General features: G+C 31.8%; 2 protein-coding genes and 1 long non-coding RNA gene across 8 annotated transcripts in view; 2 read left to right on the plus strand and 1 right to left on the minus strand.

The window, feature by feature from the left end:
- The window catches only part of LOC143197955 (caspase-1), an 87,300-nt gene extending 75,980 nt beyond the window's left edge, over positions 1-11,320 (plus strand). The window contains exons 1-6 of one of the 5 annotated variants that reach the window (XM_076406829.1): positions 2,946-3,065; positions 3,125-3,261; positions 8,630-8,907; positions 10,343-10,521; positions 10,574-10,694; positions 10,905-11,320. In XM_076406829.1, coding sequence (XP_076262944.1) covers positions 3,176-3,261; positions 8,630-8,907; positions 10,343-10,521; positions 10,574-10,694; positions 10,905-11,131 — 891 coding nt within the window. In that variant the 5' untranslated portion in view covers positions 2,946-3,065; positions 3,125-3,175 and the 3' untranslated portion in view covers positions 11,132-11,320. Of the gene's footprint in view, positions 1-48; positions 184-2,945; positions 3,066-3,124; positions 3,262-4,927; positions 5,070-6,636; positions 6,781-8,629; positions 8,908-10,342; positions 10,522-10,573; positions 10,695-10,904 lie in introns of those variants that run through there. The other 4 variants (XM_076406830.1, XM_076406832.1, XM_076406831.1 and 1 more) reach the window with 4 other exon arrangements.
- Positions 948-5,638, minus strand: LOC143197963 (uncharacterized). Its single transcript, XR_013006118.1, has 2 exons — positions 5,252-5,638; positions 948-1,041 (listed from the first exon to the last, which is right to left on the minus strand). It is a non-coding gene; the product is annotated as an uncharacterized LOC143197963 (long non-coding RNA).
- Positions 11,321-13,607: 2,287 nt separating the features above from the next.
- On the plus strand, positions 13,608-18,089 carry LOC143197959 (uncharacterized). 2 transcript variants are annotated; one of them, XM_076406837.1, is made up of 6 exons: positions 13,608-13,704; positions 14,522-14,649; positions 14,934-15,043; positions 17,468-17,727; positions 17,788-17,816; positions 17,902-18,089. In XM_076406837.1, exons 1-6 carry the CDS (start codon positions 13,648-13,650, stop codon positions 17,942-17,944), a joined length of 627 nt encoding a protein of 208 aa, XP_076262952.1. In that variant the 5' UTR covers positions 13,608-13,647; the 3' UTR covers positions 17,945-18,089. The 2 variants fall into 2 exon arrangements, with proteins under 2 accessions (XP_076262952.1, XP_076262954.1); XM_076406839.1 differs by having other exon boundaries at positions 14,522-14,645; positions 14,930-15,043.
- Positions 18,090-19,685: the final 1,596 nt, after the last annotated feature.

Here is a 19,685-nt window from a genome sequence, read left to right on the forward strand (position 1 = left end):
TATAGGATGACGATTTGCCAGTTGTATTATAAATAAGGTAATGTATTTCAACAGTCGTTCTAAGCAAATATTACGCCCAAGTTTTTGGAAGTTTTATTCAACTGTATAGATAAATAAGATTCGTATGTAATTTTATACTTATTGTAATATGCCCTATTGTACTGGCGCCTTCGCCTTAGTCAGGTAAACCTTATTTCCTTTTTGTAACTATTTTGGTCATTACCATTTAAGGAGTGTTTTTTACAAATTCAAATTTTACAGTTTTATATGTGAGTAATATTATTTTATTAATGAATATGCTATTGAAGCCAGATAAATACAGTAGTGTTATGAGGCTGTAGGGAAGTGAGACAAACGTACTTAAATAAAATGAAAAAAACTCTTTATTAAACACTTTATTAATAACACTAACTATTATACATCTAATTAACTAATGGAAATGTATGAATGCTTTATTATTGAATGATGATTGTTGATTGAATGTAAGATGCTTGAACGTCGAAAGATGAATGCCTCTGCTGTCTATTTTTCTGCGTGCTCTTGATCGTTTTTGGTCAAACTTATTCTGTGGCCAGTTCGCGATAAGAAGAAGCCTGACGTCACTACAGTTTAAATGTTTGTGTTTTGTTGAGAGGTCCATTTAGATGAGGATGTTGTCTCGCTTTCAATTCCAAAGAACAATTCAGCATAGTTCGATTGATGGAAAGTGGAATTGGTGGAAAGGAACAGACCTACGGGTTGACGTGGTCTCCGAACCATGATCCTTGGCATTAAACCTACATCCGGTCTTACCCAACCTGGTTACTGGCGTGATCATTTTTCTTGGCAGATTTTGCAATCTTGCTTCGGATAATGTAGAACGAATTTTATTATGTGGGCGTAAATAAAAAAATATTTTTAAAGGATATTTGTTTATTTTAGCTTAAAAAAATATATACACAATTAAACAAACATCATATAAAGTACTTACAAACAACAATAAATCGATAAAGTAAAAGTAAACAGGAGAACGTCGATTGAGGATATAGTCGAGCGACAGTTCTGAAACAGATAAAAAAAAGTACCTGAGCAACCAATTTTCGAGAATAAGAGTAAGATATAAAGAACGTTAAATGAGTCGTATAATTATTAAACGAATTATTGGCTAGGTTGATTAACAACGGTAATGATACTGATAATTAAGGCCAATTGACTGGTAATTAAATTTGTACGTCGGTCTGTTGAGTTTTCAATACCGATAGTGATATAAATAGCTTATTTCCTAACACTAACAATAATGACGTGCAATGAGATCAAGTGAAGTAACGCGAGATCTACTGTCACTGAGGTTAATAGGCCTCGTTAGGATTAAGCTAAATTCTCAAAATAAATAACTGAACAGTACTGTCACAAGTGCACTCACTTCTTCAGCTCCAGCTATGATGGACGTGCAATGCGTACAAGGGAGAAAGCTAAAAGCCACACGCTGGATACGCTGCCATCAAGAGCCAGTCGAAACCACTTTCGATGGCGTTTATAACGTTTATTAGCCTCTGGTTTATAAGATAGCTACAATTTATATTTACAGTTGCAACCGTAAAACCCCTATCTTTGATTTATAGTGATTATGAGTTATAATAATTAAATAAATAAATAGCGGAGAATGTTCAGAATAAATTGATAACTGATTCTGACGGTCGCGGCTGTATAAATGAACTTTCATAGAGCTCGAAAGGCCCTTGGGCATGTTAAGTTATCATATCTGGCCAATGCAGTTCGAGGAAGGGGCCAAACATGTCGCCAACTATGGCAATTGTTTTTGGTGCTGCGTGTCTGCAATGGTGTCAGATCCTAATCGAGCAGAGGTAACAACCTCGTTCTTTTAGTTTCTTTACCGTTATCTTAATTTTCCCAAATTACCTTCAAAATATTTTCGATGTTTTACCGTTAACGTAAACTTTCTAACGGTCGATTCTGGAATTCCCAATTCCTCGAACCACAAGTGTTTCTTTTTTGTTCGTTTTTTTATACATGAATTTAAAAAATTATATTAAGAAAATAACTAATTTTTACAATAATTACAAATATTAAACAATCACAAACATAAATTTACGACCCAGGTTTCGGACCCGCGGCTATAGTAACAGTAGGAGGACCGACCACCATTTCCTGGTAGCATACAATTTGGTACGGCAATAGCTTATATGGAGAAATAATTTTTAGGCCTAAAATGTTTGTACATATGAGCTAGAAATAAGTAAAGTCTAATAAAATGGAACGAGAAGAAGAGAACACGTCCAAATCATGCAATTAAAATTAGCCGTCGACAGATCGGTGACACGAAATATTTAAACAAATATTTTAGACTCTGGCCTACGCGCTGTCAGCTTTTGATATACGTAAATCAACCTCAGACGTCTGATTTTTAAAATCAAAATCTGACAACGTTGTAAAGCAAAATGCCGGCAGGCTATTTTAAAGAAAAATCCTTATAATTTAGAAGTCATTTAATTTTAAACAGTGTTATTTAAGATTTTTGTTACTCTTGGTGCGTAATGTTGGAAGTATTAAACGTATCTGACCAATAAAGTTTGGATAAGAAAAACTATTAAGAGTAGTATCAAATATCAAGTTAAATTTTACATATTCAAATTAATGTGCCCGCTTTATTGAAAGATAAATACAGCTGTGAAATGAAAACCCACACATGCGAAAATTTAATACCAACATAGATTAACAAAATTTGAGAATAACAAGAATCGTCCGTCCTCTTTGTTTCGAAATCAGCCAAGAAAAATTGTTCTTGGTTAAGGGCTATATTGCAGGTAATAAATACGTTAATTTGTACATCGAGAGTTAAAATGAATGTTACGAAGAATATTAACAATCATAAAATAGCTTCATGGAACTTTAATTCCTCATTTTTTGGTGAGCTGTTAGTTTCCACGTTGGACATACGACAAAGTAGTATGCAGTAGAAAGACGAAAGCCATAGAAAGCAAACTTAAGATAAGTTATGATCAAGGGCGAGATCGAAGATAGGATTAAATAAACAATGAACAATGCAATATTGTTTATACATTTAGGTAAAGAAATTATTCTTCTAACTAGCCTGGCGAATTTATTTCTGAAATATATTTTTTAGGTCAGAAATATAGATAAAATATAAAGACTATATGAATATATAAATGAACTAATGAAGATATGCTGCAGTGATAGTGAAACTAACTATATAACAAATAGGACAAATAGAAGAAATTCTCAATTATTAATGATAAATTGGTAAATATTTTAAAGTATTGATACACATTAAGGTTTTAACGATTAATAAAATAAGATATATAACTACATGACATTTTCTTGAATCCTTTATCAATTATTTTGGTTATTTACTTTATAGAGCTGTGTTTTGAAAAATCAATGGTTAATTTAATGATTGTAAATATATTCCTTTAATATACATTTCCAAATTGTAAAAAATAAATCAACTAATTGTGTTCGTTATTGTTTTAATATACAAGCTGAAGTCAAATATCAATTTCACAATTGTTTTATACACATATTTTCTGTTTTGATACACAAACATTTATCACTGTATTTATTTTTCCATATTTATGGTTATAACACAAAAGTAAAGAAAGATTATGTATAGTTAATGTCTGAAATTAAATTGATATACTTATGATACTTAATTAATATGTTTAGTAAGTGTTAGTCACTGAGATTATTTGCATATATTTTAATATGAAGACGTAGTGAAAATTCTGTGAAAACAAGTTTTAGTAATATATCATTTTAAAATGATTCCCTCTAATCTATTGTGAGAGAAAGATGATTAACTTAATTAATTGTGGTTCAATCCAAATTCGACCACTACTATAAATAAAAGATTTTAACTGAGGTATTGGAAACACTAATACACATCAAATATTATATATATATATATATATATATATATATATATATATATATATATATATATATATATGTATATATATATATATATATATATATATATATATATATATATATGTATGTATGTATATTTCATATCGAACTAACAGCATCGACATTACCATATGACACTAAACATTACCATAACATTTGCAACAGTTTTTCAGCAAAGCGGTCAACCTAACAATGACAAATCACAACAGCCAAATTGTTTGGACCAGGAAATAATAATAATTGTCCAGGATTAATCAATAAAAAGGCGGTCTCTTCCATCCTGGTTATGTTGATCTTTAATGACTCACCAAAAATTGGAAAGTTGTGATTGAGTTTCTTGGAATTAATTTCTCTTAATTATATATATATATATATATATATATATATATATATATATATATATATATATATATATATATATATATATATATGTATATTTCATATCGAACTAACAGCATCGACATTACCATATGACACTAAACATTACCATAACATTTGCAACAGTTCTTCAGCAAAGCGGTCAACCTAACAATGACAAATCACAACAGCCTTTAGATTCTTTGGACCAGGAAATAATAATAATTGTCCAGGATTAATCAATAAAAAGGCGGTCTCTTCCATCCTGGTGATGTTGATCTTTAATGACTCACCAAAAATTGGAAAGTTGTGATTGAGTTTCTTGGAATTAATTTATCTTAATTAATATAATAAATTTTCTTAAATTAGTTTTTTCTTAACACGTTTCTTAACACGTTGTTTACTATTGAATTATTAATTATTAACTTGCTTAAGTGTATTAATTGTATTAAGTGTATCCCTAATATTTTTAATGTAAATAAAATGAACATATATTGAAAATGTTATCTTGTTAAAACAGATTATTTATAAACAGATGTAAGACCCATTGCATGAAATTTCTTAGTCTATAGTAGCGTAAGTATTTTTGATAATAAGGTTTAAAGCATAATATTGCGTTAATGTAATTTTATATATCGGATACACACTGATAAAAAACATCGAATTATTGTTCTAGTAGGTATTCTATCTAATAACGATAACGATGTTATTTAACGTAGTTTACTTAATATTATTTATTTTGTTTCTGTGTCATTTTCAATTATGTTGTCTTGTTTTTCCAAGTGGTAAGTTATTGCAACTTTAATTCTTAAGGATTTCCTTAATCGAAATCTTCCTTTTAAGGGGATATTTGGGAAAGTTAACGAAAAAAAAAAAATGGTGTGATGCCCTTTTAATGTTACATTCACCTTAATGACTCAATTTAAACTGAAACCTAGCTAGAATAATATTAACGAGCAATATTTACCGATTAAAATCTTAAAGTTAAGGTGTTTTGCCGAGTTTGATCCACTGGCGCTCCCTCAGTTTTGTTCACTCTTGATTACATCACACAACAAGCACTGTGCTCTGCTTTAAACCACTGTACTATTATTCTTCTTCTCACTATTCCACTTTGGTCTAGCAGCCGGATAGCTTCGACGTTCTCGTGATTATTAAACCATTCTTCATGCTTCTTTGCAACATTTCTTTTCTCGTCAACAACCATCTCCAATCCACGGTCTCTGTATAGGTCGCTGTTTCTTACATAAATTTCTTTCTTCTTTAGTACCTTGTTCAGGAATCTTTGTATGATTTCTGTATTGCTTGTACAGGCATACCTCTAAAGTTGTATTCATGGCATACACACATGGCTTTAGTATCTGTCTGTATATCATCAACTTGTTTCGAATTGACAGTTCAGAGTGTCTACCTAATAGCCAATTAACATTCAGGTACTCAGTTGTATCTGCATATGGAATAATATAGTTGTTAATAATTATTGGCATTTGAACAGTGTGTTGATTGCTAAAATTTACATGAATTAAGCCTAATACGCCGGCTTCTCATCCTTACATTGACTTAACTTATTACCTCTTGGAATTTTTCATTATATTCTTGTTACATTTTGCTAACTGCCAGTACACATTTGTCATCCTCAAACGTGACTATTGTAGTTTGTTCTGTCAGTGGGTTCTCATAGGGGTGTAGGAGATATTGCCTTTATTGATTCTAATTCTGAATATTGATTTTTGAATCTAATGCGAAACATTCATCAATATAAAGTTTTAACAGCAAGTTTTATTGCTCGGACAGAAGTTGTTTAAGCTTATGTTTAAGTCCCCAATGCCAGACCTTATGGAAGGCCTGACCTACATCATCTCTCTCAGGGATACTACTTATATTACTACTTATATCTTAGTTTCTTCTAGTTCTTTTTCCAGTTGATTAGTAAGTCTATGCACCTGAATTTTTTCAAAAATTTTTGTTGTACCCGTTAACGAAGATAACAGGTCAATTGATAAATCCCCGGTCTACCATAGTAAAACATATTTTTTTGGCAAATATTTTTTTTTATTCAATATAATTCCCTTCAAGGGTGATACACTGATTATAGCGACACTCTCTATCTATTATATCTTCTCTTAAATCTTTTATATGTTTTCTGTTATATCTCTGTCCAAAATTATTTCGAATGGTTTTGTTGTCAATCAATGTCAGCCACTCACTTGTATAATCCTTCCAATAGCACTGTGAAAACACGTTTCACTATCCGATTCTTTATTTTCATTCTATATCTGTTGGTTGCAAGTTATTTTGAATACTTGAAAATGTCATGTTTACTATCATCGATCTTCAGTCGTGATATATTTTTACATGTACTGATAAGATAAAATTACCTTATCTCTCTATTTTATTTATTGGAAATCAAATATGATCCAGTAAAACTACTTCGTATTGTGAAACACGTAGTGGTAATCCTGGTAAAATGGAAATTGACACAGATGAAACTGAAAGGTATGAATTTACACAATATTACGTTTTGTCTTTAGTAGCCGAATGGTATTTGAGTGATTTGTCTGATTGGTACAAAAAAACGGTATACCAAATTTTAAATAAGTTAAAAACCTAACCTAGAATTTCTTTAAATACGTTCTCATCAATTTTGAAAACCCTATAAAAAACGTGTTATATTTACATACTTTTTTACCGCTGATTGCAAGAAATTATTATTTAATTAAATAATTCAGTAAATCTGATACGGCATGGAAAAAATACGGGTTTGTTGAGCTGGACAATGTTTTTATTTCATCGTTGTTAATATTACTTTTCTATTCTTTACTCAAATTTCAGTGAATTCTATATATATTGTAATGGAATAGAATAGCAAATTTATTAAACCCTCACAAACATTATATATTATCCGATTTATCTGTTCTAATTAAAATATTAATTTGTTTTTCTTTGTGTAAATCTAGATAAGACAAAGTACGTCTTTAGGTAATTTTTCGTTATGATTGAAAAATTATATCGGCTAAATGGTGACCGCGATTCGTTACAATATCTGAGGCTGAATTTCTTCAATCTCGTGACGAATATTGTCTTTAAGATGATGAAGCGTTAAATCCGGAGATCTAGATAGCCATGGAAAAACGTCATTCGATAATTGAATTGTTGAACGAGCTGTGTATGCTGTCGCCATATATTGCTGAAGCCACATGTCCTCTAGTCGTTGCTCTTTCATTTCAGATGCAAGAAAATTTCGTATCATGTCTTGGTACCGTTCAGCAGTGACAGTAACTTTGGTCATTTTCAAAAAAAATATGCCTCATTATTTAACAATAGAATTATTGTCTGAAAAAATTAATTTTAGTTATGTTGACGCTTAAACATATCGAATAAATTGGAAATTTTCTCTTTTTTATAAATGAAAAGTAACGTCTGGCACATTATACACAATTATAAAAATGTCTGGCAACAAAATAAATAATTCTGTTAAGCCTATGAAAACTGATTAAAAAAATTGTCCGTTCTGAATTAATTTAAGAGTTGAGTATTTCGACTTGTACAGATGTGTGTTCGTGTGGTTTGGTTTGCTTGAATCTCTTAATTTAGTAACCTTATTTCATGTTTAAGATAAAATTTTCGATAACTTCGTAGATCTATTTAATTTTGAGATCATCGTTGATTACGTAGCGACAAGAATTGGTAATTAATCGTCGTACTTTGTTTTCGGAGCGTTGGATTACTAATTGGTTTTATATTTTAGCAACAACCCATATTTGCACCCAATCTTTTTGATTTTAGGTAAAGTTAACCAGTACAATTGTTTAACTTTGAGTCTAATCTGCTCTGATTTTTGTCAAACATCGATGCAGGAGTGTTAACCAAGATACTACATTATTGGTGACAAGATATCAATGCAATGCATAAAATGCATGGTTGTATTCAAGAATGATTCGCATATTCTTTATATTTTTCCTTAATATTCTAAAAAGACCTCTAGCAGATAAATGGGCCGTAAAACAGTGAGGATTGGTAGTTCCACGGTGCTCTAAGGCCACTATTTCTACGCAACCGATAATGCCGATGAAGCAACGGGCAACTATTTGCTTTGATGTACTCCTTACGAGTATACATTTATTATTATTGCTCTTTTAATTACTATTTTGTTATTGTTTTAACCCGTCTTGGAAGCCAGTCAATTTCTATTTCTATTGTTTTAAGTTTCATAAGCATATATTTATGATTCTCCTTCTATGTAAATGTTATACTTCAGATTTGATACAGTTTGAACATATCTTTTTATTATTTCCTTATGCCGATAGGCACGAAACTTATTTTATGTTACTTTGATTATTTTCAGCTTATCGCAACGCAAGAAGCAACAAGAATCCAATAACAATACCTACATAGAACTTGACCAGCAACCACCCGAAGATGATTTTTATAAAATGGATCACGGCTACCGGGGCGTCGCCCTGATATTCAACCACGAAAATTTCGATAGTCCGTTTCTGAATAGTCGACGCGGTACTTCCAAAGATGCCACGGACTTAAGGGATGTTCTGTCGAAGTTAGGGTTTCGTGTTGATCTGTATAACGATCAGTCGAAGAATGAGATATTTGAGATAATTAATATAGGTAAATATTGCGAATTCAGTCATGAAATGCGTATAAATGTTAGTCGCATTATTGGGGAATTTGTTGAATTAGCATTGACAACCCTATATTAATCGCTGGAAACATCTAATTAGCTTACACTAGATAGCATTAGAAACCTGAAATTTCGTATGACAAAAAACCTATTTAGTAGCTTTGTCAATGTGTGTTGAGATGCTGGGTTGTTTATTTAAATTAATAACATAAAAATATAAACATAAGATGCTAAATCGATACGTTATGGTGAAAAAAAACATAAATTCGATGAAACTAACTCACCAAATCGTATGTCTGGCTTTTGATAGTACTCAATCATCGGACCCAACTGATTATAAAAGACACGATGCGAAATCTACTGTTTTTGCTTCATCATGTGCTTTTGCTTTGACCATTGCTTCAAAATAGGGCTCGGTTTCGGCGATTATCTCTTCGTTCGACGAAAATTTCTTCCCAGCGACTATTCTTTTGAGATCTGAGAACAAGAAATAGTCGTTGGGGGCCAGATCTGGAGAATACGGTGGATGAGGAAGCAATTCAAAGACTAATTCATGGATATTTGCCATCGTTTTCACTGACTTTTGACATTGTCTTGGTGAAACAGCACTTTTTTTTCTTCAAGTGCGGCAGTTTTTCGGCGATTTTGTCCTTCAAATGGTCCAAGTCGTTTAAAGTAGGTAGTTAATGAAAATTATCCCATGCGTATCCCAAAATACAAACGCCATAACCTTGCCAGCCGACTGTTGCGTTTTCCTATGTTTTGGAGCGAGTTCATCGTGTGCAGTCCATTCGGATGACCGTCGATTCGACTTTGGAGTGAAATGATGGAGCCATGTTTCATCCATTGTCACATGTCTAGGTAAAAACTCGGGTTTATTACACTTGATCATCTTCAAACACTGTTCCGAATTATCAACTCGTTGTTTTTGGTCAAAAGTCAGCTCGCGCGACACCCACTTTACGGTCATTCAAAATCATTTTGTAGATTTTTTAAATGTTTTCTTCGGTAACAATCCCTTTTGTACGTCCACTGTTTTCACCATCTTCGGTACTCATCTCACCACATCTAACCTTAGCACACCTTGATACATAATCCTTGATGGTTAATTTTTCTGGGGCAGTGTCCGGAAACACGGCATCAAGCCAAATTTTTACTTCAACTGTATTTTTCCTTTCAAGAAGCAATATTTTATCAACACGCGAAATTCCTTTTTAACCATTATTTTCACAATAACCAAAGTTGCTTCACTCAAAATACTATAACTCACAAACTAATAATCCGACAGCTGTCAAATTTATACACGCATCTTTTGAGGTTTAGGGCTAACTAAAAAACATATGGATTTAATTCTAGTAGCGCCATCGATGTTTCAGGCCAGGGACTTTTCAATTGACCTGTTATAATTTTTCCTTTTTTTAGTTTCAAAAATGGATCATTCTCAAAATGATTGCTTAATAGTCGCTATAATGACACATGGGAAAAGTAATGGAAGACTATATGCAAAAGATTATGACTACTCCATTGATACGATAGTAGAAGAATTTTCTGGCAGACGTTGTTCAACGCTAGTTGGTAAACCAAAGTTGTTCTTTATTCAGGTATATAACTGGACATGTTCTGTAATAATATGTTAATTAACGATGATTGTAGGCTTGCAGAGGCGAAAAAACGGATCCAGGCGCTGTTTTAAGGACTGATTCAGCCAATACGAATAATATACAACGCATTCCTGTCATGGCGGATATTTTAATTATGTATGCCACAGTTGAAGGTAGAAAATTATAAATACTAAAATTATAACTATTATCATATTAAGTTGGAAATGATTATATCTAATAATAACTATAGCATCAAATATATAAACGACGAAAACATTCCTTGTCGAAGGAACTCGTCAATTCTTTCGATATGATCATAATGATAGGATCTTAGGATACGATCATAAAATTGCATTTAGCTCTATGTCTTCGTTAAATTTCAGGTTATTACGCATGGAGGGACACAAAGAATGGTAGCTGGTTCATTCAAACATTAGCGAAACAGCTCGAAAAGCATTACAAAACCAAAGAATTACTTTATATATTAACAGCGGTAAATCGACATGTTGCATTCGGTTACACATCTGCTTCGTCTCATCCTGACTTCGATAAGAAGAAAGAAATGTCTTCTATAGTCAGCATGTTGACTAAATCATTATATTTTAAGTAATTTCACGTAATTTAACTGAAAAAAAGCTATTTAAAATGTTAGAATATATTGTAAACTCTCTATAATTTATAAAACCATACTTATAGCGAAATAATTATGCTATATTGTTTTATTTCTGTATTATATTTTTTGATACTTATTATTTCATTGCAATAATTATTATAAATTATGCAAATAAAAATTTGTAACAATATTTGTAATAGTTATTATAAGAGTAATGTATAGTAGAAAACTTGAAATTTACCTTTTGCACTATTTTTCTTGCCACTAAACACCCATATTCAACGTCCATACAGGTGTAAAGAAGCAGTTGAACATGTTTAGATCAACAGTGGAAGAAAATGAAACAAAATCTAGAGGAAACAAAGGCAAATAGAATATAGAACAGGCAAAACAGATGTAAAAGGCGTAGTAAACAAAGAGTGGTCTAATGAAACTTATAAAATATCAGAAGATATATTAAAGAAACTAAATTCCAGTAGAAGCAACAACAAATAATAAATAAACATGAGTGAACGAAATGTTTTATTAGATCTTTTAATACATGTAATATGCTTAATGCAATATTAGTTTATTGCTATTTTTACTTGGACCGTATACATTTTGATGCATTTCCCAAATTACATTTAGAGTAACTTCGGCTGAATTTAATAGCTACGCTTAGGGATGCCGAAAAAATATCAATAAATATTTGGCCAATATTTTTGTGACTGATATATCGATATTTTTAGATATTAAAAAAAATTATTAAACATTTTAAAAACCATTTATTATTTTTAATAAACCTTTTAAGTTGGTAATTAATTTTAAAGTTTTAACATGATTTGTTACTTAATTGTAAATGTTTCATAAATCATTACATATTTTACAAAACTGTCGATATTTTTCTCGGTGACCGGAACCCCTAGTAGCTCTTATATATTTTATGCAGATGCATCTGGTTGGTTCACTTCAATCATTCCTGTGCGTTGTCCAATAGTTGTATTACTTCCATGTTGCTATGGTTTAGTAACTTTATCTCGTGATTAAGGGCGAAATCTTGTATAACTTCGTAAGGCCATTTGATTTCCAGGTCATTGTGTTTACACAATCAGTCAGGGTCAGTTGTTTACATAGCGATAGGTATCATTGGTAATTAATGGAAGAAGATTCTCGGCAGCGTTGAACTGCAGATTTTATATATCATTCCTAGTCCGAATCTTTTTTTGAGTCAATAGTTTTTATTTTTTAGCCGCAACAATTAACATAGGCACAGCTATTAAGCTGTATTTTTTATCTACTTATGGATCCAATTATCTGGTACTTAAAGTTGAGCTTACATTTTAGTGACCATACAAATACTAATAATAACTATTTTAGTAGACAGTCACAAATGCAAAAAAGAAGAATATTACAGAATAAAAAATTGATTGATTTTTTAAAATTAAGTTCTCCATAGGTTATTTTTGTTATGGAATTTTCGATTATATTCTATGTAGATTTTTAACTGACACAATGACTAAATTTTTAATAATTTTATAGTAATAGTATTACAGTAGTAGTAATTTTATAGTTTTATTTCTTAAATGAATAACAGAAAGTTGCCATTCTGTAACACTGCCGTGCTTATACACTACTCGCTACTCCATGTATTCACTCATAGACTATGCAAAGTCAGTTTTGATCCTTTGCACCTTTAGACTTTTTATTATAATGAATTCACAAAAATGAAAACAAGAAAATACACTCAAAGTTCATATTTATCATCGTTTATATTCTTCTATATATCAAAGCTTCCTTTTTACAAACTAGTGGTTACCCAAATTTCATCTACTTTGTCTCCGAACTTCGTCTAAACAATTTTTGTTACTAATGTGACTAAGACGGTTGTTCCTTGTTGTATCTTACTGTCTTGCCAATTAACAGTATAGGTAAAGTTTGGCTTGGTTCGAATTCTGCTGGGGCACGGTCGTAAATTTATAATTTTTATTATTTAATATTTGTGATTGTCCTAGGCAAGAGTGCAAAATCCGATAAGGAAAATGATCCCAGTCATAGCAGTAACCAGGCTGGGTAAGACCGGATTTCTTCTAGGGTGGGTTCTAAGTTGAACGCTAGTCGGTAGGTTTAATGCTGAGGACTTGGTAAAAATGAGAATTTAAAATATAAAAAATAAGAGTAAAAATATCTGTAGCTAATCTCATGTCACTTTATTACCTCCTTGCCTTGACCGCTAAACTAGCAAGTTCTTATATTAACTACGCAGTTTACATGAATTATGTTATATTGCAAGTTTATTAAGTGCATCAAATGTATGTTTTTTTTAAATCTAATTAGATATCTAAACATTAAAAAAAGATATTGGAAAAACAAGCCTGTATTTTATCATTTTTATGTTAATTGTTATGTTATTACGATTAGATCGATAAAGAGAAAAATTTTATGTTAAAATTAAAGTGCCACAATTATCGATAAGCTATCTATAGATAAATTTTAAAGAAACCACAGTTTTAAAGCATTTTTAATGTATCTTCCAAATGGAATTGCGTGATAAACTGAAAGTGGTTTCCCATGTAGCAATATGGCTAGGTTTAGTAAGTATTACACAGAACATTATAAATTCCTGATATATACAATAAAACAAAAATTTAGTATAGAAAATGAGTATAATCAGTTTATATTTCATTCGGAATTCTGACATTTGTGATGTCTTCGAAACGATGCAGCATTATATTTTAGATTAACATATTAGAATACCATATAACAGTGATCTGCAAAAATATATTGCTCTTTAGGTTTAGTGGCATAATCTCTATGTTTTTGGGTGTACTCAATTCAAAATAAACTTGCTTTTTGTCATAAGATGACACGTTTCTTTTTCACGTAATATGTAGTGTTATTATAAAAGAGTTGTTGATGTTGAAATAAAAGGGAATAGATTTCAAAAATGTTAATTTCTGTACAAACTATTAAGGATACACATTGTTATCTACGTTACATCCGCTCGTTAGCACACTAATATATTTAGCAGTTAAAATCATCTGCTGGAGAATCTTGAAGGTCTCTCTAAACCGTCAAGCAGCAATCTGATATCATTAAGACACTCCTCGTTTACTATTAGTTCAGATAGATGCGGCATGGCTTAGGTGACATACAGTTTCGAAATGTGAAAATGGATTGATGCCAAACCAACGTCGTTCCTTCTACACGGTATAATCTTTGCGGTTGTCAGAAGATGCGGAAAAGTTGTAGACATTTATGTAAAATATTTTAATTCACATATATTGCGCTAAATTTTCTCAACAAATGCCTTTTTTAAGTGAAGATATGCTCAAAATACATGCAAGCACATAATGAACTATGCTTTTGGAATAGAAATAACATTTTCTATTATACATTTTTTTTATTCAGGTCCAATCCCTAATATGGTTGATTTTAAATATATTATGTATTGTGATATATTTTTGTGGAGATTCTTCGGATTCTAATAAAGGACTTTCATTTGTACAAATATCAGTTTATTACGTAATTTTAGGTAAGTATGTATGTACTTTAATTATATCCATCAGTACAACTTGCAGCATGTATTTTAAAAATGTTATTGATGAAAAACTGTTATTTAAAATCAGAAAATTTAGAGAGATTAATCAGCTTCCTTGGAGCTTCATTCTTAGTTTTTCATCGTTTGATATAGTCTGTTCCTTTTTAGCAGATAAAAAGCCATCGTATAATGAACAAAAAAAGTATGGATGTCTTTTGTTTTAAATTTGACTATAGATCAATTTTACGTTAATTGTATCGTATGTTAACATTTTTCAGGTAGCAATGGAACGGATGTTGGTATTTTAAAAGAAAGCAATTTTATTGTTTGCTGTTACGTATACATAGTGGTCAGTGTAATTTGGTTCAGTATATGTTTAGGAGGTTTTATTAGTGAGTATATCTATAGAATATTTCAATAAGGACGGGTCGACGTTGAATTGATAGCTCATTTCGGAAGCCAAGAAACCTTCATTAGATAACTGTCAATCTTTAGGGCCAACATTGAAAATAGAAGGTTTTTGATGATCAGGCATTGTTAATAATAAGTAAATAATGTAGAAACTCGAAAATAAGTCCATTATTATTTAGAAAAATGGGTATGAAAATCTAGTAACATAACATGACAACCACTTTAATGGCGATACTGTTATAGTGATTTTAGGTAAGACCATCAGGAAACTAATGAAACTGCAAACATTTTTTTAATTATTACTCTTAGTACATAGTAAGAAGCATCGAACCGTTATACCATTGCTATATTAGACTTACTAACAGTACCTCATACTTAGGATTCCATAAGACCAAATAGGTTTAAGTATTGATTCGTATAGCAATATCTTGCTCTCTAACGATAACTAGGATTTACATCAGATAAGCCAATATGTTTGACAGGATTTAAGTCCAAGTTGTTTTCGTTTAGCAATTACGTGCTTCTTCCGGGCTATGCTTGAATCCAAATGCATACCAAGTATATGTATCATCGTCAGCTTGGAGAAGTTGACAATCACTAATGTTCAGTGGTGGGCTTGTCCTTCTACGTAAAGTAAAGAATCTTAAAATTAGTTTTTTTTATTCCACATAATTCCCTTCAAGGCTGATACACTGATCATAGCGACCCTTCAACTTTTGCCATTTTTGTAGTACGATTCGACGAAAATTTCTTCCCAGCGAGCATTCCCTTGAGATCTGAGAACAGGAAATAGTCACTGGGGGGCAGATCTCGAGAATACGGTGGATGAGGAAGCAATTCGAAGCCAAATTCATAGATTTTTGACACGGTGCATTGTCTTAGTGAAGCAGCACTTTCTTTTCCTCCAAATGCGGCCGTTTTTCGGAGATTTCATTCTTCAAACGATCCAAAAACGCTATGTAATAGTCGCTGTTGATGGTCCTTCATTTTTCAAGGTACTCAATGAAAATATTCCATGCGCATACCAAAATACAGACGCCATAACCTTGCCAGCCGACTGTTGCGTCTTCCCACGCTTTCAGCGGATTCTTCGGAGTGAAATGATGGAGCCATGTTTGATCCATTGTCACATATCGAGGCAAAAACTCGGATTTATTACATTTTATCATCTTCAAACATTGCTCCGAATCATCAACTCGTCGTTGTTTTTAGTCAAAAGTAAGCTCGCGCGGCACCCTCTTTGCACAGAGCTTTCTCATACCAAAATATTCGTGAATAATATGATGTACACGTTCAGTTAATATTTTTAGAGTGTCTGCTATTTTATTCAATTTCAATCTACGGTCACTGAAAATCATTTTGTGGATTGTTTAAAAGTTTTCGTCCGTAACAAACTCTTCTGGACGTCCACTGCGATCACCGTCTTCCGTGCTCATTTTACCACGTCTAAACTTAGCATACCAATCCTTGATGGTTGATTTTCCTAGGGCAGTGTCCGGAAACTCGGCATAAAGCCTAGTTTTTGCTTCAACTTTATTTTTTCCCTTCAAAAAGCAATATTTTATTAACACGCGAAATACCTTATTATCCATTTTTTCACAATAACAAAAGTTGCTTCACTCAAAATGCTATAATTCACAAACTAATAATCCAACAGCTGTAAAATTTATACACGCGTCTTTTGAGGTTAACTAAAAAAACGTATGGATTTAATTCTAGTATCGCCATCTATGTGCCAGGCCGGGGACTTTTCAATTGAGTTGTTAGCTGCATCGTTTGCATATATTGCCATAGTAGTGATTCTTATGATCAGTATATCGGCTATATATAGAACATAGAATATCGATACTCTTCCTTGGGAAACTCCTGGATATATTGAATATAATTCATGGAGTTCATCGTCTTGTTTTATAGTGAAATAGCTATTTGTAATTTGCAAATTATATTTAAAATAAAAAACCAAAGGGAATGAGACTAAATATGTCCACGTCAATTTAACACAGGAAAAAATTAGAATATCGCTACCAGAAAAATAATGTCCAAGTATCATAAGCTTTTTGTGTCAAAATATGTAAGAGCGGTACTGGATCTGTAATTAACTGATAGAAGGTAGATAGAACTGGATATTGAATTTGTAAAATGCATTGATTATTTGAAAGAAGCATTAGCTTGTAGATCAGCTTGATCTTGTATGAATGCAGAACAAAGTCACTATAAAAAATCTTTCAAATTTAATTAAACCAAATATTGAAAAGCCTGTGTAACATTTACATTAGAGGAGACTTATCAGAGTTTGTATTGTGTAACTTGCCATGGCTGTAACTAGCCACTGGCTGTCACTGTCGACCTGTCTTATATTTTATAATAATAGAAACATTACATCTGTTTGTATTTAATTATTACAGTTGTAAAGAAGAAGAAGAGCATCATTAAATATCATTTCTTTATCGGACTAATCACAACGACTGCTTCAATTTTGGATTTAGCATTTTTTACGTTAATACTAGTACAATATATACAAAACTCTGATGCAGACAATAATAAAAATGCTTTTATTAAATACGCTACGTATGTCACAACAATCTTGATGTCTCTTTCTCGAGGTATCATCCTCTGGCTAATAAACACAATTATTGGCATATATATCATAGTAATTTCCTATAAAGTAAGTATAGTAAACCAGTAATTGGTGAGTACTAACATAAATATCGGGGTTATATTCTAGATTTTACGTGCACCACCAATATTGCAATTGTAAGTACTTCATTTTTGTTTTGTCTTTTGTAAAGAACCTCGTATATGTTATATAGAGCGTGTCAAGATATAGTTTTAATTACAGGTCAAGTGATATTCCACGCCCGAAAATTGAAATTAGGAAGTAGTAATTTGTTATGTAAAGCTAGGGATGTGAATAATTTCTCGCTGTTTTCACCTTTTTCTAAATTAGCTTATGAAACAAAATACGTCTTTATCGAGCACCTTCATAATGATAGAGCCCTTAGCCTGCAAACTAGAAAGTAACAATAGTAATCCATGAAAACTCCTAGAAGAACAATACATTGTTCACAGATCGAAAAGAATCAAACCCTGGGATCTTGGGTAAAAGGATGTCAGTTCATAAAACAGAAGGTCATCTTATAGTTGGATGAACTATACTTGATGGAAAATAATGTACACATAAAGCGTCGAATTTATTAAATGATAATCACCACAGCGAGAACTTATTCCACGTTTCTATAAAATATGCATAGTAATATTGTAATGATTCAATAAATTACGAATAATGTTAAAGAGTTTTTAATTTAGCTAAAACACCAACATATTAATGAATATATAATGAATCTAAAAATCAATTTATCAACAATCACAATAAACCAACCTTTATCTAATTGATTAAGTTAAAAGATATCTATGTATCAACAAACACTGTACGTCATTGAATAAAACAAACGTGTTCATCAATTTTAATATATGGAGACTCTGTGTCCAGTAAATGTCTATGATGAATATGTTCGAGAAATGTGTTCTGTGCCTAATTATCTTTCTCGTAAAGGCAAATGAGTCCAAACTGTTGGTTAAAGAAGAAAAAAACGCGATCTTTAGAGATATGAGATATCGTGAGACCGATAAGTTTATTACCTGCAATATAATTTGGTCTCGACATAGAGGAAATTGTAATGATAAATTTACGTATTGCATGAGATATTACCAGTGTATGCGCATGATAGTAACCATGGAGAACGCCAACTTTAATTTACAAGACACCAAAACGTCACTTACGGTACTATTGATCGAGGACATCACCAAATTCGAGGAAGAACTGACTAGATTACTTGTATCTGAATACTACACCAACCAAGGAAACTATCAGTTCATCTTCTGTACTTCGATCAACAAAACAGGCGATATTTCAAAGTTAGTTCGCTACATTTGGCGGGAAGGGATTCTAAATTTCGAGTTGATATGCAGGTTCAAGAGTAAGATAGTGAAGATTACATACGACCCATTTCTGGATAGTGTTAAATTCGCTGACCCTTCTGGATACTATTCCCTTACTAATCGACAGCCCAGTTACATTAATATGCAAGGATCAGCCTTACCGTTGCTACAGATGGAGCGGATTTCGGAAAATAAACTACCAAGGACTTACAATTACGACGAAAACGTATCAAATGCTTTGAAGAAGGCTCTAAACGCAACCATGAGGTTACAGATATTGGCCGCGAATGAATTGAGGTTTGATTATATAGTCTCTAGTGTCAGTAAATCAGATGCACAGTGTTGTCTGAAAACTCAGTCTATAAGTTATCAAAGAATCGCACAAGAATATGTGAACAATGTGACGTATTCATATCCGCATATGATGAATCACATCGTAGCACTTGTTCCAAAACCAAAACAGACGTCGCACTGGAAGTTAATTTTTGGTATTTTAAAAATAAAATACGCAATTTTTATAGTTCTGAGCAGCGCTGTGTTCAGTTTCTTAGAGAAGGTTTTATACCGTTCAGACAATAACAGTTTCTTGATGTATATCTTAGTAAGTTTTAAAATTCCAGTTTCTAAGTTCACAGCGCGGAAATCGACCTTGAAAGCGACTTGGATTATAGCCACGTTTTTCCT

This window comes from Rhynchophorus ferrugineus, unplaced genomic scaffold, assembly GCF_030347505.1.
Source record: "Rhynchophorus ferrugineus isolate W39M unplaced genomic scaffold, kcgeb_rfMv2 rfM6, whole genome shotgun sequence".
Taxonomy (NCBI): domain Eukaryota; kingdom Metazoa; phylum Arthropoda; class Insecta; order Coleoptera; family Curculionidae; genus Rhynchophorus; species Rhynchophorus ferrugineus.

Excerpts from the sequence above, each read along its gene's own strand:
- LOC143197959 (XM_076406837.1), top strand. The coding sequence starts at position 13,648 with ATGGAATTGCGTGATAAACTGAAAGTGGTTTCCCATGTAGCAATATGG. Across the intron at positions 14,650-14,933 it reads TATTACGTAATTTTAGGTAA|CAATGGAACGGATGTTGGTA; the intron begins GTATGTATGTAC and ends TTTTTCAGGTAG. Across the intron at positions 17,728-17,787 it reads TCATAGTAATTTCCTATAAA|ATTTTACGTGCACCACCAAT; the intron begins GTAAGTATAGTA and ends GTTATATTCTAG.